We start from the raw sequence: 23648 nt of genomic DNA, 5'->3' as shown, positions 1-23648 counted from the left end.
TAGTTTGTTGAAACACAGTAAGAGGAATATTGCATTTTTGTCCTATTTTATATAAATGTTTACAGTGTTACCTTGTATCTTTGAATTTATCCACTGGATAGTGGATTTAAACCACCTCCGGACCTTGGATAAATTTATCCGGTAGATAGCGATTTTTATCCTCTGGTTAAAGTTAGACAAGCTTCGTGCAACCCAAATCACACGCTGGATAAAACTTATCCGTTGGATAGTGAGTTATCCGTTGGATAGCGACTTATCCACCTTTCGAACAACCGGCCCCTGTTCTTTTATTTATCGGAATAACTAGTGATGAGATCTTACATGAAGCATTTTCAGTCATGCTGCTAAACTGTCGTGCTGGCTTCACCACTGAGTATTTTATTTGCTCGCAGAGCCTCGTCTGCCGAACGTGACCGTCGGCCAGTCTTCACCATGTACGGTGACAGTTATTTTCTGCCTTTTAACTTGCCGACATGCAATGTTTCAATGCACGGTGAGTTTTCAACTTTACTGAAGGCGCTACTATACAATATGCAATTTTCCTTACAACTTGCAATTCAATTATAATTCCGAAGGATGTTAATTTGTAAAGAGTGTTCGAAATACTAAGGAAACGTTAGCAGATCGTAATAGATGTTCGTATTTGACAACTTTAGATGCCTCAGGAGTAGAATGGTTTTGCAATTTGCAAGGAAAGTTGCGTAGTGTAACAGCGCCTTGAGATTGTTTCGAAAAGCTGGTTAAATTTCGATGTCACTTGCAAACATGTAATGTTTCATTGCAATTGCGAGTTGAAAATAAGGGTCATTGGACGGAAGAACGGGACAAGTATCGTAGTTTTCAACATACCTTTTATAAGGGCGGAGACATTGATCTTCCATCCACGGTCGGTTTTATCATTTTTTCTGCTTTTTCTATCATTTTTTTATCCTACAAAAGACAAAAAAAACTTGTTAAATCGTGGATCAATCTAACACTTTTAAAAGCTTTCTCTCCTAACTGAACTAATTTTATTTATACCGTATAGTTCTATCAGTTCTAAATTGTCCTTCATGGAGGTCCAGTAGGGGTCATCCCGTATTGATCCAGTGTTACTACAGGAGGAAACCTGAACTAAACTGACTTTATTTATGCTGGATAGGTGTATCAGTTCTAAACTTCAACCAAACTAATTCTAACAATTCGAAAAAGCTGGGACTTCAGACGAAAAAGGTCAGCCGATTTTGAAAAATCTTAGATGCGGGGTGTTATAAGGCGGTTAGTAATTTCATCATCACCTTCATCCAAGGATGTTCCAGAGCTTCTGAAACCGTGATGCATTTTCTGTGACCAACAGTAAGCAGTTTTGTTATAAGATCCTTAACTTCACTGCTAACATTCTTCCAGAGGTTGTTCGGAAATTTATACGACCCTTCTTTGACTTGTTTCTCCAATGGGTTATTTGCCTGCTTTGAAAATAAAGAAGATCCGAAAGTCTAAAAGACGTTAACTTTTCATTGACGTACTCCAATTTTGAAATGAGGTTAAGCTACCTCCAGCTTCATTACAAATCGTGTTCACTACTGAATTTGAAGTAAACTGAAGTATATGGCATACCAAACATATAGTATAACTCCAGCAGTCACACGATTTCTTGTAGGATCGTTCTTCAGGCTACGGGATTAACATTTTGGTAGCGAGGTAACTTGGTGTACCACAGAGTGTTTCCATATAGGAATTCTGATCTAAAAAATTAATTGTTATCATTGAGAAACTGTAACAATGAGAAATAACTGAACCTAAAACGTTTGCAGAATGCGCTCTGCTTTCGTAAAACGAAATCACGGACAAAACTCGGAATTGAGATTATAGTGACTTCCAGGATTTGCTGGCAATGGTCACATCGAATGGTTTCTTCAAAGGACAATTTAAGGGCAATTTAAACAAGTTCAATACACAACCGACACAAACCTTTATAAGCGTTTCATCATACGAGGAACACAATAAAACATTTTCTGGCTAGAGAAGAAAAAGTTAAATTATGGTCGTTAAAGTTTAGGATATAAAGACAGTAGTGATAAATAAATTAGTGCGTGCTTACCTTCCAATCCCTGTTAGTGATGCCATTTTCATGTAAATGCTAAAAATACGAAACAGTATGAATGAAGTTAGTTTAGTTCACGCTCCTGTAGTAACACTGGATCAATAACAGATGATCCTTAGCTTGGTGTCATTAAAAGCTCCAATCTCTTCGTGATTTTCCATAAACTTTAGTCATCGCCTGTGAATGAAATATTCCAATTTGTTTAATTCATTCTTCGAAGGCTACACATGGCTACATTCGCGCTAAACGACATCCTCACCTGAAGGCACATTGCTTTCATAGTTGGTTTAGTTGTCAATAAATCAGTGATACAGATCGTTAGACAACTCGAGCCTGAAAACAAAATAGAAAAGTCGATCGAATCTTGAATGGTTTCATCCATGATTCTATACTTCTCTACTACATTCTGCAGGAAAATAACATTGCGTGAACTGTGCAGCAATATAGAGAATAGGGGGAAGCCAGACAGAAAAGCATATGGAAAGTAGTTTGAATATTTGCAAACCCTGATAGATAAATGTCGTGGACTCACACATTTGTTATCGGCGTCTCCTCGTCGTTTTGTTCCAACAAGACTCTCAAATAATAGTCACCTGATAGCAGAGATACGTTACTGAGTTTGATTCCTATCGAGGAATAAGGGGGGACGCTTTATGAAGAACTGTTAAAAAGCTAGAGCAGTTAGGCTTATCACTAACCTATTTCAGTTCATCAGCTAAACATTCATACAGGACTTCAAACTAAAGGTGATTCCAAAAGACAACGTAGTTTCCACTCAGATCTTTTTCCATTGCAAATGCCTGCAAATCAGATTCGAGTGCCCCAGAAGTTCCTCTCGCGTCTGTCACATTGAAAACATAAGAAATTGTTTCATACTCTTTTACGAGAACAGTTTAGAGAAGGAGGTCAGGACTATTGAATTTGTCTTGTTATACTCATAGCGACAGGAAATCCTCCATTACATTTCCATTTCCTATATTTTCAACGGAAACTAACCTTAACTTCGAGACTCACCTTGTAATTCCAAATCAGCTTGTACGCTGTCAGATCTTGACTGAATCTGTAAAAAAGATCCGCTTAAATATCATTGCTTTTTCATCTTTCAAACGACTAGAACATTTCCCCATTTTCTTAATATGAACACTTACTTTTAATAAAAAAACTGGATTTAAATTCTCACATCTTTCCTGGATTTGAATCCTATTTTTGTCCTCCAATGCGAGAGATATCCTTCAAGTTGATTCCTCAACGTTCCCCTCGTTTTTCCAGAGCTCTAAGACACAAGTATAGCACGTGAAATAACAGGCTTATACGTACATGCAAGCATGCATTATGAAATTTTGGAACACGATTGTTGATTTAAAACGTACTTCTGCAAGCTTTACATTGTCACGAATTGATAAACGATCTTCTTCAGTCTCTGGTAGCTGAAGGAAAGATAAAAACTTTCCAACAAAATTGTTTCTTTACAAAAAGGTTTTACACTTCTGAATGAATTACCATTTAATTATTTCGTCAGTGGGGCAGTTGGCACAGTTTAAGGATGAATGATGGAGTTTAGTTACCAAAGCAGTTGATACCACTTAGTCATGAATACGATTGGTTAGTCAGAATCACCTCAATGGGTTTTTGTAAATAATGGCCCTCGCAAAAAAGTTTTCAAAGATTTCTTACTTCGTCAGGGCTTTCAAGGTAATAGAGCAAACCAGCAGGCTGTGAAAATCGTATTCAAATTTATTACATAATTGTTTATGAACCAAAAATTATGAACAGGAAATCTCGCATTTAAACTTTCTTGTATATTTTAGACATTAAAAACTATAACTACTTTAATACGAACATTATTCTCGCAAGTAATGCCATTGCTGTTGGATGATGCTATGCCAACAATAATGATTATAAATTACTTATGGAGTATGCTTGTTAGTCTCAATTGAACTATTTACAGATGGCTAGTATATAGAGGATTATAAAATCACAAGTTTTAAGATGAATCTGAGAATGTTGCTAAAATACAACTCAGGTCCTGCGGATGGAATAGAGGCTATACCTCTGCAACAATTTGTTAATTTATCACACTAATTCGCACCTGTTCAATAGCGAACGTCTATCAGTGCTTTGCATAAACATGGTCATGCGTAAGCGTTTTGGTAGAGCGCCCTCGGCAAGCGCCAGAACTTGTATTTTTGCCGCGGTTTCTTCATCAGCTTCCTAAAGTGAAGTTCTAACTAAATATCAACAGATGATTTTAGAAACTTCACACGATGCAGGAATATTCTTGAGGTTTTAAAGGGTCTTAATTTCGAGTGGTATTATACGCACTTCAAATTCAAGCAGGGAACAGTTGATGGAAAAATGAGTCAACTGTACGTCCTCAGTGACAAGAGCATTGCACCGGCATCGCAAAAGCGTAGGTTCGATTCCTTCCGGAGGATCTATAGTTCACTCATTTTTCCATCATCTGTTCCTGGCTTGATTTGAAGTGTGTATAATACCTCTCAAAATTAAGACCCTTTAAAACCTCTTAAATATCAACTGAACTAATATGTACATTCATCACGGCTAAAAAAATGCAGAGCGTTATAAATGACGTTCGTCAAAGTCAGAAAATTCTCAATGGATGAATGAATGAATAAAACGTACCTCGATTATCGCCTTCAGAACCATGCCAGCACCTTTCACAATTGTTGTCGACGGATGCTGAAATTGTTGAGGAACGAATTCAAAACCACGATTGGTAAGAACCATTAGCGGGGCAAGATGAGCGATGAAGCGATGAGCTTTCCCGCTGATGGCGATCTCAATTTCGAAGGATCATTCTGCTTTTGAAATACACAAGTCTTTCCAGCAATAGTCAAGCGATATCTAAAACAAAATACATTGAAACAGTTGACACGACATGGCGGAGTGCCAGGAGATTTTGCGCTCTTCGATTAACTCGAATGCCAACAGTAATTCCCAACCATCGGATGGAGATATCGATTCTACACAATCAAACAACGATAACAACGTCATTTGTGGTGAACTAAACTCCCACTTGAAACTCTCCTGGTCAGGAGATTTCGAATCTCTCAAACGATTTGTAGATTTGAATATTGATCTTAACGGTACTTGGAAATCACCGGGAGACGAGCGAAAATCCTACAGCAATGGCCAAACGACAATAATGTGGTGGAGAAAACAGAAGAAGCTCCAACTCAGTGGCAGAGAAGCCAATAGAATCAAAAAGCAGTTCTGTAACATCCTAATGGGCGAAGCAACGCTTGGCCTTGGCTTACCACGCTTGAATGACGAGAGCAGAGCAAGTAGCGAGCCACCCAAAAAACTTTCTGATCAGTGTTCATGTACTCAAATCACAACTGACTCGACGGTATTAGACTCGATATCGAGATATTACAATCAAAAACCGATGCCCTACAATCTTTAGCAAACGTACAAGAAGGTCGTTCATTCCCTGGCCACAACATTAACAAATTTGAATTGCAAATGCAAGAATTCTCAAAGGAAACAGGAAAAATAAAACAGATGGAAAGAGACCTAATTGAAATCAAACGTATGGTCAATAAAGGAACAGGCGAACGACAGCTAAATCCGGATAAAGATCAAATTCCTAACATCATATTACTCGAAGATACGATACCCTCAACTTGCAAGCCTAACGAGGCGAGGAAAATCCGGCAATTACCGCCCCCACAAATCCAAATGTCAAACAGGCTAATGATAACGACCATATGCACAAAGAACCCACCCCTCTTTCATATAAAACAAAGGCAATACTCGAGCGATTAAAGATCAAAAGATTTAATCAGGTCATATAGACAACAACAAAGCAAAGAATACACCCACTACCATCTGAACGAACAGCTACGTTCATATAAAGCGAAACACAGAGATATACATAAGAACACATATCCAAAAGAAACCAAAGTATCCAGTAACTACACTCAAACCAATCGGCCCCACATTCCTACAAAAAACCCAAAATCCCAAAAGTCCTCCTTTGGCTCGAGTAGACAGGACAACCGGCGGACTTTCCCACCAAAAGCCAACACTAATAACAGCGCTAACCGCCGGAAATCTGATCGCAGAAACAGGCCTCCTTTTCACCGGAGATTGACAAACCATACACCGGCCAAATATCGGACACGTGTAAACAGCCCACCACCATATCAGGTAAAACACCTAAGGAAGTTACCATCGTACCAATCACATTGCCTAAACAAACCACTTACCTACCAGTCATTGGGCCAGAACCAATTCCCGCCTTTCCATGTACACCACCCACAGCAGTCAACTCTGAGCTAACGTCCCCAATCACCCATTTACAAACAATACTTCCGCCAAGCCTACCAACCCATCAATCGTACTGTAGACCAGAATAGAACATGGGTCTAGATAACGATGCATGCCACGTCGATCCCTCACGAAATCCTGATAAAGTCTATCCGATACCTGTGAGGATTACGAATCACAATGTTAAATTAATTAACAAAAGACAAGGATTGAGGCAATAACATTATCAGAGACTTAGTTAAACACAACCATACCAAATGCCGAGATCAACTTGGAGGGCTATAAAATTTATCGCCAAGACCGCCTCCACAAAAGAGGAGGAGGGGTAGCTGCGTACATTCGGAGTGATATTAAGGTCACCGTACTGAAGAAAATATCATCAGTTTCCACCGATTACTTCCAGCAGCTTTGACTCAAACTTCAGACTAAAAAGTTAAGATCTATCCTGCTCTGTGTATCATATAGACCACCAGACTGCCCGCCGTCCTGCCTAGAAAACAACCTAAAAGCAAGTTATATGCAAGCCGCCATGCAGGACAAACCCATATTTATTTTGGGAGACCTCAATTGCAACACCATGAAGGTCACCGCTGAGACCACAGCATTGGAAAACTTCATGTACGAGATGAACTTAAAGCAATTGATCACTTCACCAACCAGGATCACAAACACTTGTGAATCACTAATCGACGTAATCATAACTTCATCACCCAACCTTGTCCATCAAAGTGGTGTTATGGACACACTCATAAGCGACCACCTACCAGTATACACCGCGTTAAACATGAAACTTCCTAAGCCATCAGTACAGAGCATCCTGACGCGAAGCTATAAAAGCTATGATAGTTCAAAGTTCATTACCCATCTTGGTACAAGATCACAAGAACTCATTTCTATCTTTTTCGATTCCAATGTCAATTCAAAACTCAGAAACTTAATGATGTCCTCTCTACTACTTTGGCTGTCCATGCTCCAATTAAAGAGGTCAAGATTCGACGTCGATCCTGTCCATTTGTTACTGCTGACATCAAAAAACAAATGATCTACAGAGACCAGCTACATCGTCGATACAAACAGACACGAGAAATGGAGGACTGGAAGAACTTTAAAACAGTCCAAAAATCAATCAAATCCACCTTAAAAGTCGCAGAGAAAGACTACGTCCGTACTGAAGTTAATACACATAAAGACAAACCTGGGTCACTTTGGAAAGTAATTCATAGCCGCATTCCGTCAAGAGACAAAACAACCCCAATATACAGCAAAAACCAGGAAGAGGTTGCCAACGATTTTAACAGTTTTTTCCAGTCAGTAGGGATAACAGCCGCCGAAACAGCTACGCAACTGGCCTTAGATAATAACATCAATATATCTTCCATGTCTGCCTGTGAAATCAAGAACCTACAATGTCCGATCGAAGAGTCATTCCACTTCATACCTGTTACCTGTGCGGAAATTGAACGCATACTAACATCTATGCCATCAAATAAATCACCAGGTCCCGACAAAATCAGTATGAGAACTATTAAAGACTGCCTCCAAGTAATCTTAGGCCCCCTGACGGATATCATCAACAGTTCATTTACAACTAATACGTTTCCAGAAGCCTGGAAAATAGCAGAAATCATACCAATATTAAAAGAAGGGGATCACGAAATAGCCTCCAACAACCGTCCCTCTCAATGCTCAATGTAATCTCGAAGGTATGTGAGAAAGCGGCCTTAAATCAATTCACGAGTTTTTTAAACCGGACCGGCCACCTTACGGCACACCAGAGTGGAAACAGAAAGTACCATTCAACGGAAACCCTCAATATATTAGTAAACGATTTTTTCCTGAACGCAATGGATAACAAAGAGCTATCTGCCCTTATTCTGTTAGATCTGTCCAAAGCCTTCGATAGCATCGACCACACAATATTGCTTCAAAAACTAAAGCAATATTGGAGTATCTCGTAAGGCTCTAAATTGGTTTAGAAGCTACCTTTCAGACAGAAAGCAATACGTACGCATTGGCTCTGCAGTATCAGAAACTCGTTCAATCACTCATGGCGTCCCACAAGGGGCAATATTGTCACCTCTGTTATTTGCATCTATATAAACGACCTTCCAACAGCACCAAAAACAGCTAAGTTAGAATCATTTGTGGATGATTCGAATATATTCATGTCCTTTCCAATCACGAATATAATCGATGCAAAAAGTAACATAGAAGAGGATCTTAAGAGGATTGCAACATGGTGTTTCGCAAATAAGCTGTTAATTAACCCTGAAAAGACAAAATTAATGCTAATAGGCACTCGACAGTTAATCGGAAACCTTACTGAAGGACTGGTTATCTCGTTCCTAGGAAAAAGAGATCACACCTTCCTCTTACGCCAAAGACCTAGGGCTATTCATGGACAGTTATTTAAGTTATGATCATCATATACGACACGTCATATCATCTTCAATGGCAAAACTGTACCAAATAAATAGAGTAAAGGACAGCTTCGATAGCGAAACCCTCCACACGATTGTCAATGCCCTAGTGATGAGCAGATTGTATTACTGCTCTACGGTGTGGTCGAATACATCGGCAACAAACATAAAAAAACTCGAAAAAGTACAAAATTTTGCTTGTAGGATCATAACAAATACAAGGAAATACGACCACATAACACCAGTACTACAGGCGATCGGTTGGCTCCCAGTCAAGGAACATTTACAGTACAGAGATACACTAATGGCTTATAAATGCATGAACGAACTTGCACCGCCGTACTTATGTGACCAGTTTTTAAAACGAAATGCAGTTCACAACAAGAACACCCGGAATAAAGACGACCTTGACATTCCCCCATGCAAAACAACATCAGGTCAAAGAAGTTTTTGCTATAGAGCAATAAAAATCTTGAACATTTTAGATAAAGATTTTAAAAAACTACCTTTTAAAACATTTAAGAAGCACTTAAAGAAAAATATGTTAACAAATAACGTTAACGGAAACCTATCTTAGTTAAAGTATTAAAATCTTAGTATAACTATATAACTAGGATTTCTCTTAATTGTAAACATATTTTATAAACATAGCATAGTCAATAACGTAATTGTAGATAGAAATATACCTATTTTTAGCCTTGTTAGTACATACTGAAAAGCCCTATTGGGAATATGTTTTATGTATAATAATAATAATAATAATAATAATAATAATAGTAAAACATACATAAGCGAAGAAATGGTAAAATTGGTACTATTATTTAGTTTTGTCGTAAACCTACCTGGAACAATCGATAAATGCAATGACCCATTTCTAGACAAACAAATAACAGACTTCATGAGTTGCTCCTATGCATGGGTCAAGCTAGTGGACGTGGTAAACTTCACCAAAAAGGTAAAGAGAGAAAGGCTATTTAATCAACTCTCAACCTCAGTCAAAGAGCCATAAACTACCAAGAAGACAAGTTGAATGAAAAGCTCCTCAAATTTCTTTGTAGCATACCTGCAACTTTCTCTAGTAATTTCCCAAACTGTTCATCATCTGTTGTCTCACTAAGAGGAATATGCAATAGTCGATTTATTGTAACAGACTACATGAGTTGATTCAAAATATTGGAAGCAATCACACCTTACTATTAGTTTAACATGAATGTCCAACTTCACCCCCGTATTATTTTAATATATTGCAAAGCAACTAGAACAAATCTGTAGGGAGGACACAGAGCAAACGTCAGAAAATCAAGCAATCCACTTATAACTAAAACCCCAGTAGAACGAATATAGAAGAAAAGTTTTCATGGTTAATCTATTTCTTGTGTTTAGTTAGAAAGGTAGTTCAAATTAGAAAGGCAGTTGCTACGAATCACTTGCTGGGTTTTGCAAGGGAATTTCTCTTCCAAAACAAAGCTATATACATACAAGAGGGATGGAAAAAAAAATGCAAGGGTTCAGCATAGATTATAGGCAACCAACACCGCACATCTTACCACATTTATCGTGAGAATTTCCAACAAAACTGCTTAGAAATTTTTCAGAGGATAACAAAGAGCTTTTGTTTATCTGTTCTTGTCGAATGTCATAGTTATCGTGCGTTGGCTGTATAAAAAAACAGAATTGGTTTCGATAAAATTGGATCCTGTTAACATTCAGATTTCAAAGTTGGCTGAGTTTATGTGGATTACAAGTTAAAGGGGTAACACTAATGACAGTGACAAATTTGGCAACATATTACCAGGAAATTCATCGTTAAAGTGTTGGCGCTTTCCTTTATACGGAAAAAACGGCCAGACCGGTCCTATTGTTGATCTCGGTACAGACAGATTACTGGTATTTTAGAGTGTTTCAAGAACTCTGCGTTCAAGTATATCGTTACTTGCATCTGTCTAGCTCGGAAATTTCGCAACTATATTCTTAACGAAATACCCTATTTTAAATTTAAATATGACCGGTCTGACCATTTTGGCCGCTTAAAGGAAAGCCCTCTATTTACCTGCATCAGAGCACACAGCATGTCGACAGCGGCGTGAGTCACGGCTTCATTATTCCTCTTCAAAGCTTTCACAGTTTTCACACCAACCTCATAGAAGCTGTAAAAACAAAACAGAAACACGGTCTAGAGAAAGTGAGCTGGTTGAGTAAACAGCGTGTGTTATGGTTAAAGATAAACGTTTCTCACCTAGTGAGTGTTGTGAAACCTGCTTTGGATCCAACCTAATGTCTCAAAGCGTGAAACAGTGCTTCGAGATCTTTATCTGATATTTTGTTTTGGTCTCCTGCAAATAGACGAGACATTTTAACTATTTTATGTATATATTGAACACCTGTGAAGGTAATAGCAGTCAGAATATGTATATTTTAGGGTTAAACACTAAATATATTTATTGGCAAAGATATACCTTCGTGAGCAATGAGCATTGTGATGGCATTAATGATAAGTCTTTCTTTATTCTCCGGGAAAAGTCCTTACAAAATATTTAAAATCGTTTGAAATATATATTGGAGTTTAAAAGACTTAATATTCCAGCCGTACTTCTGGCGAGAAAATTTCAAATGTACCATTTCATGGATTCGGACCCAGTCAACTCAGCAACCAGAGTTACCGCAGCGTAGTCCCTAGGCCTCTTAACGTTCCTTATACGCGGCGAGGCGGGAACTGAGAGGCCTAGAACAAAATGTTTTGTATTTTGGCTAAAGTGGGGACTTTTTGTCCCCACTTTCTGTATTGAGGTCAGTTTACGATCCACGACGCGGTTAACTGGCCTTGTTCGACGTCGCTAGTCAAATATTTGCTTGAAATAACCTACGGGATATTAATTATACTGTCAGGACTTCGAAATATCCATACAAACGTTTCAATGTCATTTGCTGTCCACGCTATCGACTATGAAGTAAACTCGAGTCCGTACATACATGGTTATGATTATAATAAGCTTCAATTTGCCAATTTAAATTATTCTCGCTTCCTTTATAACGATTATTGTTGTAAATCTAGGTCAACTAATGCATACTAAAATATGCAGAAAACTAACGTGCGTATGAAAAACACGTGAGTGGAAAACAGCCTTAATCCAGATTTTGACAGAACATTAAAACTCAGTAAAAATGCAATAATATTCTCTACACAGGATTTTGTCTGCAGAAAAGTACAAAATAAGAAATTGTCAACTTACGTCTTGGGTGACTGCATGAAGTAGACCGCTGTAGGAAATATTGCAGTTAAATCTCTACACATCTTCGGTTAAATTTCCTGCAAGGAACCAGTAATAAGACAATATAAGCTTTTGGAGATATTTCAAAAATTTAAAGTGAAATAAACAGAGAAATATTTCACCTGGAGACGCAGCGAGGAATTTTAAAGTGTATATGCAAGGAAAAATTAAAAATTAAAATTGTGAAATTCCGAAAGACTTTACTGCGCTTGACTCGGTAAAAATATTTTTTGGTTGTAAAAGCGCTGCTAAAGTCTTCAAAACGGCCTAAAACATACGAGATTTACGCGTTTTTTCAATCGTAAACTGTTGAAAGACTGGTACCGATAGTTTCGGACTTGTGACGTATGCAGTGTGACACAGCAACAGCTCGGCTGAATGAAAACAACAAAACATTACTGATTGCGAGACACGAAATGTCGGATAACGAAAGCTTTGAATCACAGACAAATACAGAAGAAGAGTCGACAGATAGCGAAGATGTTGCTGAACAGTCGTCTGTTGTACAGCCCTATCAGTTTGAGCCGGTTGCTGATAGCGATTACGAAGAAGATCAAACCGACGAAGACGGAATTTTGCGAGAAACGCTCGAAGCACGATTCGAAAAAACTGTTGCAGTCAGTTCGTGGTAAGTAAGACAATTTAATGTTAAATTATTCCTCATATTCTGCTTCGTTTGACAAACGAAATGTTTATAATAGGTGTACATGTGGGCATTGTAGTGATGCTCTCTTGGATGACGCTAGGGAGTACCGGTGCTGTAAAGAGATTTTAGAGTGTATGGCAAAGTTCACAAACGACGGAAAAGATGCAGATTGCATAACTCGGCACTGGGACTACCCTGTTATAACTCATCGGACTGTATTGGAAACTGCTGGAGCCTTTTTGTCTGATAAAACTGGAAAAAAATACCACAAACCAGCAAGCAGAACTCAAGATAGGCAAAACGAGTAAGTCAAACTGTTTCGTTATGTTTTATACGGTTTTATTTTATCTTAGCCTGTGCGAGCTATGATGTTCCATTTCTATTATCTCAGTAAATATTACAAGGATTGATTTGGTTGCACTCATTGAGTCATTCATAATAAAGCAATGCTTTGTTAGTCTAAGTGAAAAGGGTAAACTACCAAATGTATATATTATAAACAACCCTCTGTTTGATTATTTTTATAATAGATATCTTCGAGCAGTGGCATACAGATGGGTGGTGCGTTGGCTATTTGGTATGCTTGGGTGGGAAAATTCTAGACCTCTTCCTGCATGCTTGTATAATGAAATCAGGAAGAGGTATTTATCCCCAAGTACAACTGGCTATAAATCATCCCAACAGAGAACAAGATAAAAGGCACTTGTGCATACATAATCTAGGTATAAACGTTTTATTGTATATAAAAATATATTACATATATTACAATTAAAATAACTTACATATTTTTTAAACTTTAATCATTCTGTTGTTGATGAGCTGAATTCATTAGACAAGTACCTTTTTGATGCCCCTTCATTGGCTCTCCACATTTTTTGCAACATGGTGCCTTGCGCTTTTGCCCCTGTTTTTTTCTGGTGCTAGCCTTTTCCCTGCTGATCAATGTTTCTTGAGTTTCAACTAAATTAAGTATATAATGTCTAATTTTTACCTATGAAATGCACCATTGACACATGGTTATGGTAAAATTTAGCTATAGGCATAAAATTGTTAGATCAGAGAGAACAATCAGTTTTACAATGAAATACAAGAGGTCTTGTAGGTTGGAAATATATACCAAGATTTACCTGAAGGAAATAATTTAGTTGTTTTCCCTTTTCTCTGTGCCTGGTTTCTAATAGCTTCCTCTTTAGTTCTGCGATTAGAGAACTGGCTTGTTAGAGAATCTAGTTCTTTAGCTTTGTGTGTGTCATATGTTTTTTTCAGATCTGCCTTGTTGCAATTATATAGGAGATCTTTGCGCATTTCATCTACATAACCTAAAGAAAATGTCAACAAAATATTACAGAACATGTGTTACAGCAATTATACAAGGATTTATGACACTTCACTAAAGCATTTACATACCATATGTTGCTGGGACAGCAATCTCCCTGACCATTTCTTCCCCTAATTTGAACTTTGGGTATGTTACTCTGATATAAGGAGTTCCTTTTTTTGAGGTTTTGGTCTCTCAGTGGACATTTTCATTAAAGTGCAGGCATGCTAGGATGTGTCTAAATGAAAACAATAAAATATCAATTGTTTTGAGCATACCAATTGGAAGTAAGGTACCTCATTTGTACATACCTGCAGTATGTCCCCAACCATGAGAAGCATATCATATTAGGATGCCAGTGATTTAGCACTGAATGAAACCCTTCCAATGAGCTGGTTTGGACTACGGGTGAAAGCTTCTTAATGTCTTTTACAAGGGTTTTCTTTGTTAAAATATTATTTAGCTTCTGATAGGGTTTTGATCCTAAAAATGTAAGTTAAAAAACCTACTCAATTATTTTGTACACATTCTTGAAAGAATAGTGGTAAGTTTTTACTAACCAACTTTAATCCACTTCTTAGTTTCTGTAATATCACCATGATGACACTTGTCATACAATGCGTTTGGATGCCCGTCATGCTCATTATTCACATGCCTCATAAATGACAACCATTTTGCCTCTATGAGAGATGAAAACCCAGCTTTGGTAGATGTAGCACACCAGTATAAATGATTCTTGATGGATTTAGCCCATTCTGCTAATATTTCACAACCCTTCTCCTTGCTAGCATTTAAAACCTTCTTCACCGTAGACTTTGCCTGGTGCCATATGTCGTAGTAATGAGTGGTATCTCTCTGCATGGTTCTCATCCACTTACCTATACCACGATGACGATCGGATACAAATGTGTTAATTGGAAGGTTTTCCTTGCCTTTTATTGCGTCAAACAAGCGTTTGGCCCCCTCTAACTCCATTTTATTGCTGCTTCCAACCTCGTTAGCCTATAACCAATTTTGGTGTTTGCGTGGTTAAAACAGTCATAATATAAAGAACTGCAAAAGCCATATTTAGATAAAAACAATACCTGAAGTAGTTCGAAATGTACCAGTTTAGTTAAATTACAATTCAACATGGTATAACATCCATATTTCGCACTGTGTCCTATGCTATCAAATCTACCGTCTCCAGCCCAAACACTGTCTTTTATCTCTTTTAACTGGCTTAATAAAATACCTCGAGATTTTTCCCAATACTGTAGTATCAATGGAAAGATAAATTTTCTTTGATGATAGAAAAAGGTTCTCGCGCAGTATATTTAAAGTCCTAAGTGCCTGAAGAGTAGAAGAACTTTGCTAACAGAGGATCCGGACATGAGAATTGCGAAGCTCAGCAGAATTTGCCAGCAGGATGTTTTCCTAACACTAACGGTTGGCTTCTCCACGTGTAAGATCCTTTACATGCTTTACATCTTTGTTCCACTATTGCCATTGTTCCACGAACTTTTATGTCAACACTTGGCGATTCGGTCTTGCAGTGAAAGCAGAACAATGAAAACAGTGAAACCACATACGTAAAAAACTATAAACTTTGGCTCTGTATCCGCTAATCTAAAAAACAACAGTAGTAATATGTCGAAATAATATTTCCGTATTTTTCAAAGTATTTTATGAATTATTCACTGATGCTGCGTGTATATAAAAATCTACCTTGCATCTTGTGATGTGCCCTCTCGTACTTCCTCTCCATCGTCTTCGAGCTCATCATCAGCTGACGAGTCTGTTTCTTCATCCTCCATATTGGCATTCCAATCTGGATCTCTAAAATTATCGATCAATTCACCTTCAGAGCTGTTTGCCAGTGATCCATCTTCATCATCCAAAGCCTCATCCAAGATGCCTATATCTTCACCAGTTTTGTTTTCGTCGGAATCGTAGTTACTTCTACTCTCGTCTTCAGACGAACTGGAGGACATCTCTGTCGCAAAGATCAACGATCTTAGAAAAATATACAAAATATTTATAGTAGCTCATTCTAAAGAACTCACTTCAACAAGCCCTAAAATAATCATGTGAGACTGTAGTATCACTTTCACAGTAATCATGTAACTTAGAACCAACCTTTTTGAGGTTTTTACTCTCCTTCCTTAATGCTGTTATTTGCCGCTTTCTCTTTAAAAGGCGATGTTTTTGCACAGAACGTACTCTCTGAAGGTTCTCTAGTTTTTTTTTTCCAGATCACATTTGGTGCACCGAAGCAATTCCTGATCTTCGGATATAAAACTCTCTTCATTTGGATTGTCAGAAAGAATCGGACTTTCGCATGCTGTCTCTTGTGTAGGCATTTCATCTAATTCAATTTTATCTGCTTCATCTTCATCTGAAGTTGTGTGCTCTTCCTCGTCTTGGTTGGAATCACCCGATAGCGGTGATAACTGGTGCCGTATTATCTGTTGATAAAAAGAGATTGATATAACAAATAATATTCAACACGCAAAAAAATATTCAAATATTTTTTGTCAAGTTGTTTGAATAAAAGACTCACCCTTCTTTTAGCACGTGAAGTAGTTGGCATTTCATCCAGGATGACAGTATCTTTAGTTGGAACAGACCCTGGTGTTAGATATCTAGCTTTTGGTTTGAGTTCGTCAGGCACCCCAACATGATACCTTGTTGCGAAGCAAGATTTCTCGAAATGCGTGGAACATATAACTGACGATTTGCTTGGAACAAAATTTGGCCGATGTCTTCGCACGAATTTTATCCAGTTTTCCGCTGTTCCTCGTTCTCGGGAAACTTGTGCATTGATATCCCTTCAACGTGATAGGTATTTGTGCAACTGCGCAATCCAGGACCTCCACAAACACAGTATTTACCCCTTTTCGCCCTTTTTATGCTTGAAGCCATTGCTCGATCGCGTTCGATGGAAAATGAATAATGATTGTTGCTGCGCAGTTTTTATAGAGGGCTTTTGCGTGAATGCGCAGATGTGATGGCAGTGGAAATGCGACAGTGGAAATCCGCCCTCAGGATTTGCGCACACCACCTTGGTTTTTGTGGTTATATATCTACCCAGTAACAACTAATATTCTAGTATAAGTGCGTATACCCATACTGACGCAGCAACCGCAATTAATGACTAAGGAATAAATTGCGCGTAAACAGGATACCGATACAGCGCATCTAATCACCACAAATAGACGAAAACAGCTAGGACATGTCAAAATACTGAAACGTCAGGCAAACGGGGATGTCTATAAATCTACCTAAGTTTACAGAATAACATATTATACAAAGTTTGCTAAATCAACGAAATGAAGTCCGTGCGTCCGCTAAGCCAATATTAATTACACGGATTATAAATATAAAAACTGTCCCTGTAGATACCTACGAAAATGTCTACAGTTCAAATGTTCAAAGCTACATTCGGCCGCTTATATAGGTGATTAAAAAGTAAAAATTGATGTATTTTGATATGATGGTCTTCACTTGACCAATACACTGCATCTACAAGACGCATATTTCTTTGGGAGCTCATCAAAGTGCAAAAATATTGCGATTTTACGTGGTAGACGCTCCAATGTTTATAGTATTTCTAAATAGGAAGAGCGCACTGTGTCACACTGCATACGTCATCACGACCTTTTGGCCGCGTGAGGAATTTTGACAGTTTTTATTTTCATAGCCCAACTTTGAGCCTAAATTTTTCTTACTTCTAGTCCGAATTTGTCGACAATTTTGGTATCTTTATGATGGGGAAAGAACAAATTTTCAGAAAATATAAAAAACCCAAAAGCGAAATTTTCATTGCATATACACTTTAAAGGAATGCTTTCTACTTCTTCGTCAACAACGTTATACAATGGACCCGAACGATAACCTTGAAAAATATATCATCTTAAAAAAAAATCTTCTTCTTTTGCTGTATGTGATGTATTGGACTGAATAATAGGAATACCTGAGGAGAAGTGTAATTGTTTGTGTGTTATATAAGATCCCATACGTCAGGAGGAGAATGAAATGAGGGTTCGTATTTACGGCAATCATAGCAGTGCGAGATTTTCATCAGGAAAATTTTGACCATAATTTTCGCTCAATCATCTATGAAAAAGCGTACAGTACCGTCTCTTCGTTGGGGTCGTTTTTACACAAACATCTCCATTTCCACCGCCTCTAACCCCGTGTAGCTAACCAGCAAATAATATGTCCCTAGATTGAGTGAAATACAAACATTCAGAACAAGAAATATTTTATATAGCTTCATACAAAATCTGCTTTTTTAAACTACCTGTCGGGAGACGAGTAATTTCTCAGCTGACCGCTTGTGTATTCCAGCCCGAACAACTGAGGATGGTCTCGATAGCTAATTATTGAAAATATCTGACAGAAAAAGAAGTTTTAAAACTATGATATACTATAATACACAAGTCTTAACCAAACGGTATATTCTGGAAAGTAACTGCAAAAATAAAACTATTTTAAGTCGGCTGGATACTTTTTTGCAATTGGACATGTTCAAAATGGAAACGTGAAATAAAAAAGATGATAAAAGCAGTAAACTTGAATCCAGGTCAGAAGACATGGAGAGTTTGGAGTGTTTGGAGTGTTTGGAGTGTTTGGAGTGTTTGGAGTGTTTGGAGTGTTTGGAGTGTTTGGAGTGTTTGGAGTGTTTGTTTTTTTTTCTTTCAAGGTCTGAGATGAACAATTACTGGAACTGACATGGAATGTCGCATGACTTACTGAGCTAAGGGGATGAAGGCTGACGATGTTGAACATATATAGTAATAATAGTTTATAGTTTATTATATATTATAGTAATAGAGTTGATGTTTGCGGGCATAAATGTGTTTTTGGCCCTCCTCGCGGAACACATTGTAACCCTCGCTACGCTCGGGCTAAAATGAGTTCGAAGTCGGGCCAAAAACACATTTATGACCGCGAACATCAACTCTATTGTTATATTATTATCATTAAAACATACACATGAGTATATAAAAAATTAGTAAAATACAATAATTAGTAAATACAATAATTAGTAAATACAAAATTAGTAAAATACAATAATTAGTAAATAGATTTGAATAAATATAGTTCACCTGGTGCAAGGCACTTTTTAATGATAACTCCAAGCTTATACTTTCTGGATAATTTAATACATTCTATAGGGTTTAATGATCAATATAGGGATAAGTATCATAAAATTGTTTGGCTGTTGGGGTTTATAAACTATCAAAACTACAAAATTATATCCTGTCAAAATTTCGAATTTCTAAAATAATGCCGGGTTTATGGTCATTTGAATTTGCTTGCTACTTTTATAATATGCAAAAAAGTAGACGGTAGACACTGATTTTAAGTTCAAATTTATAATATTTCGAAAATATATTATGCATTATTAATTATATAACATACCTTGAATAAATTTAAAGTTTTACATGATTCAAGAACATTTTCATTTGTATACCGAACTGTTTCGCCTTTGGATTTGATTCCGTTCATTAGTCAAAGTACACTTCAAGATGTCGGGCTTCCCTTCAAAATTGTCGAGGCCAGGGATATGACGGTGCTAGTGCTGTGTCCAGCCAGGTAAAAGGTATTTCTGGGAGAATATTAGAGAAAAACCCGAAGGCGTTGCATGTTCATTACTCCAGTCATCGTTTAAACCTTATTGTTGCCAAAGCGTGTTCAATTCTTCCAGTGAAAAATATGTTGAGTCAGGCACAAAATATCGCCAGCTTTTTTATCAGTTTCCCTATCCGCTCACAGTATCTAAGTAAAAAGATGAAAGAGTTTGGTTTAACCCGTAACAAGCTCGCAAAGCCTTCCACGACACGATAGGTAGAACGAATAAGATCCCGCGATGGTTGTTTGGATGCATTCAAAGTTATCTACGAAACACTCAATTTTATGCAGTTTGGAGGATCGCAGGAAGAGCCATTTCCTAGATTAGCTAGTGACGCACAGTCTCATTTTTGCAACGTGGAGAAATTTGAATTTATGGCTGCTCTCATTATCACCCAACATGTTCTGGATCATACTTTGTCATTGACGGTCCAATTAAAGAAGAAAAAAAAATCGATATTGCGGAATCAATAAAACAGATTAATGTTTTAAAGGATGAAATGGCAAAACTACGTGCCTCTGTAGATTTATTCCACAATGAATACTACGACAAGCTGTTGGAATTAGCTAATAACCTCGACGTGGCTGAGTGTTTTCCCCGGGTATGTAAAGCTCAAACATAAAGTGATAATCATCGTACCAGTACAGCAGGTGGTTACAACAGATTAACAGTAACCATTAAGAGTCGTGCATAGGCCACGTGATAACGAAACATTCTGAGCTCATCAATGAGCAATTGTAAAGGTTTTATTGTAACTCATAGGAAAACCTAAGGATATATTTTGTAAAATCTATTATATTACGAGTGTCTTTCCCTAAGTCTACCGACCCCTGAATTCCCCGCTATCGTCACCCTGTAATAAATAAGTAACGTTGCAAGTCCTCACCTTCAACCACAAGGATTAAATTACGTAATTCGAAGTGCAAAATTGAGATTACCGGTTTCTGAGTTTACCGGTTTATAATGCTCACTATTTAATAATCCGTAAGACCAATTTATCATTATTATTACTTGACTTACGGATTCATTAAGTTTATCCTCGTCTTAACTCAAAAAAATTTTCAAAGCACTTGCATCCGGAAGGGATTTACCAGGAACAGGCTAAAATTTAACAGATGTTGAGATTAATGCACGATGATGATTCATGATCTTAAAATTGCTACCTTTTGAAACTCTTCACGAGTTAATAAACCTTGACTGTTCCCTGTGAAAGAAAAATAGTAAATATAGTCATATTATAATATATATTTCCTCCATATTGCAAAGGTAATTTCGCTTGCCTTCAGTTTCTTCCTTGTGTAAAACAGTGTCTTTGGAATCTGGTACGACATCAATCTGAAACGATTGTAAAATGAAAAAGCTAGTCTAAATCAAAGATCTCTTTCTTTTCTGCTTCCCCTGCCAGTCATGTTAGTAGCAATGTAAGGGATGGATAGTGAATGTTCTTGCACGAAATAAATTTCATGCAAAGCGAGTTTGAAGAGAAATTCTTACCATAAAAGCGCTTGGTCCATATCTCGGACTACGACTCAAATATCGAGTTCGTTGAAGAAATGCCGAACCAAGATTCAACTTTTGACCGGAATCTTGTAATAAAATCGACGAGGGTGAAGATCTGCCGTGTTCTGTAAGCAGCATCTTTTGTTCTGCGCTGTCTAAAATGTTGGCAGATAATTTGTTCATTTCGTAAATGCGCGAACAATGGCCGATCTGTTTTAACATTACAAACCTGACTCCTTGAGTTCGGTTTTCATTTCAACATCATCCCGGGTATCTTCAATATTAGTTTCCTCATCTTCTCTACACGATGCAAGGCGATCTTTGACAAGATCTACAATCAATGTACGCTGTCTGTGCTCTTGCTAAGAAGTTCTGTTGTAGTTTCAAGGCGTTGTCTGGCTCCTTCTTTAATGAGTTCGGCCGAAAAATCATCTGAAATACAACAATATCAATTTGACATTCCGCCAACGGAATGCCCAACCGAAACATTGAACAGGTTTGACCCATCGTTGACAAGTTGTGGGCGAAAACATTCAGAGCACAATTTGACTGAGAAAATAAATGGGCTTACCAAAGAGTTGTTTTGGAATTAAACTTTCATAAATCTCAGTCTTTCCCACCGCTGGTCGTCACAAGATGTTTGAGTCACGAGATTTCTGTACTGAGCATACGGTACCTGTGGCCTTTAAATTGCGGGTAAGAAGGTCAGATGCTTTGGTATCGAATTTTGTGTTTGGCACCTGGCTAGAATCATCTGCACGAGTTTTGCTATCAATGACAAATACGTTCCTAAGAGCTTTCACTAGAAGAATATTAAAACTTGGTCGCTCTTGCAAATATATCTATTGAAAATTCAGCAAGCAATCCCCGTGACAATAGAATGACATGTGGACTTACTTTCGTAATAAATGGCACGAATTGTTTTCTTAACAATAGCGGACAGTTGACAAACTAGAAATGAAATGACATTATCAGCAAGAGCTACAGTGTATTGAGAGTATCTAAGGTGGAACATATCAGTTCGTTTATATTTTAATCATTTTGACAAGACCAATAATAAAAAGTTTCAGATGTTATCGCGTTGAGCCAACTTCGATGATTCTGTGTAAGGCAAACATATTCCAAAGACTTGTTTCAACTGGATCGCTGTGAAGTTTTTGTACAAAGCACAAAGCTGTTACAATGCGATTTAAACGATTTAAAAGAATGCTACCAACTTTTCGCCGAATACGATTGTGTGTTTACACAACCTAGCTCTCTTTAGGGGGTACATTGATATTTTGTAACAGATTTCATAATTTACGTAACTTCAAGAAACATACCAGAGGGAAATTCTAGCAGTGGTATGGCAACTTGAGACGTTGGCGAAAGTTTAGTAAACTTTTCCAGATATTGTGGGAGCAGTCTAAGGACAGAAAATTTAGTAGTTATTACTTAAAAAATCATATATTTGTGAAGGAGTATCTCGCATCACAAGAGACGTTACGTTTAGGCTCGAGTTTATTGAAAAACGTTTCTGTAAATTCACTGAGCACATTATCAAGGCACGATTTCAAATATCTCCAAATAAATAAACTTCTAAAACGCTGCAACTACTTAAATCAACTTCATTCTTACAAAGTGCTAATGGACTTAAAAAAACGTCTCAAATTCCAGACTATTTTAAGTAGCCATACCTTGCCATAACTGAAGGCATTTCTAACATACATATGGTGAGACAAGATACGCTTAACGTCGCGAAATAAGCAACCAAGTACGCATTAGACAACACTAGACGAAATATACAACAACGTTTAAGCAAGAACAGACAACCGCTGAAAATAAAGTCACGCAGATTCTTACCTGTTCATCTTGACCAATAAAAATGTGGTACGTACACAGCTCCGTTAATACCTGCACGTGTTACAATAAAATATCCAATTAAATCATTAGTATGGTATGATATAATTATGGTATAAATTGGTTATGGTATGGTGTGATATAATTATGGTATGATATGCATGGTTATGGTATGGTATGATTTCGTTATGGTATGGTATGGTGTGATATTATTATGGTAAGATATGGTTATCGTATGGTATGATTTAGTTATAGTTAGTTATGGTATGATATGATTATATGATATGATTATATGATATGATTATATGATATGATTATATGATATGATTATATGATATGATTATATTATATGATATGGTATGGTTATGGTATGGTATGGTTTTGGTATATTTATGGTAAGATATTATGATATATGCAAAAAACTGATTGATAAGAACCGTGTAGGAAAAATTCTAGCGTACAAATGAGGTCGGCGCATATCATTAGGAACACAAAATGATCCAAGAAGAAAATCGTAATTTGAAACCTGAATGCAAAGTAAAATTTTTAGTTCATGATTTTGGTGTGAAAGTACACAACTTCACATCCCTTCCCATTTTAGAGAAGACTGTAGATATTGAACGTAAATATTGCTTTCCAGAAAGTATCAAGTTTTTATCT

General features: G+C 37.3%; 1 protein-coding gene, 2 long non-coding RNA genes and 1 pseudogene across 3 annotated transcripts; all 4 read right to left on the bottom strand.

Annotated features, from left to right (window-relative positions):
- Window positions 1-10933: 10933 nt before the first annotated feature.
- Window positions 10934-11289, bottom strand: LOC114541376. Its single transcript, XR_003689254.1, has 3 exons — window positions 11253-11289; window positions 11033-11129; window positions 10934-10943 (listed from the first exon to the last, which is right to left on the bottom strand). It is a non-coding gene; the product is annotated as an uncharacterized LOC114541376 (long non-coding RNA).
- A 2067-nt stretch (window positions 11290-13356) lies between these two features.
- On the bottom strand, window positions 13357-15004 carry LOC114541371 (annotated as a pseudogene).
- A 728-nt stretch (window positions 15005-15732) lies between these two features.
- Window positions 15733-16601, bottom strand: LOC114541380 (nucleolin-like). The gene is made up of 3 exons (XM_028561312.1): window positions 16572-16601; window positions 16280-16476; window positions 15733-16024 (listed from the first exon to the last, which is right to left on the bottom strand). Exons 1-3 carry the CDS (start codon window positions 16599-16601, stop codon window positions 15733-15735), a joined length of 519 nt encoding a protein of 172 aa, XP_028417113.1.
- A 1765-nt stretch (window positions 16602-18366) lies between these two features.
- On the bottom strand, window positions 18367-20698 carry LOC114541375. The gene is made up of 4 exons (XR_003689253.1): window positions 20670-20698; window positions 19439-19795; window positions 19123-19185; window positions 18367-18406 (listed from the first exon to the last, which is right to left on the bottom strand). It is a non-coding gene; the product is annotated as an uncharacterized LOC114541375 (long non-coding RNA).
- Window positions 20699-23648: the final 2950 nt, after the last annotated feature.

This window comes from Dendronephthya gigantea, unplaced genomic scaffold (assembly GCF_004324835.1).
Source record: "Dendronephthya gigantea isolate DGI-Jeju-01 unplaced genomic scaffold, DenGig_1.0 000285F, whole genome shotgun sequence".
NCBI classification, from domain to species: domain Eukaryota; kingdom Metazoa; phylum Cnidaria; class Anthozoa; order Malacalcyonacea; family Nephtheidae; genus Dendronephthya; species Dendronephthya gigantea.
Note: the sequence above shows the minus strand (reverse complement) of the source record. Positions and strands in the feature narration are given on the sequence as shown.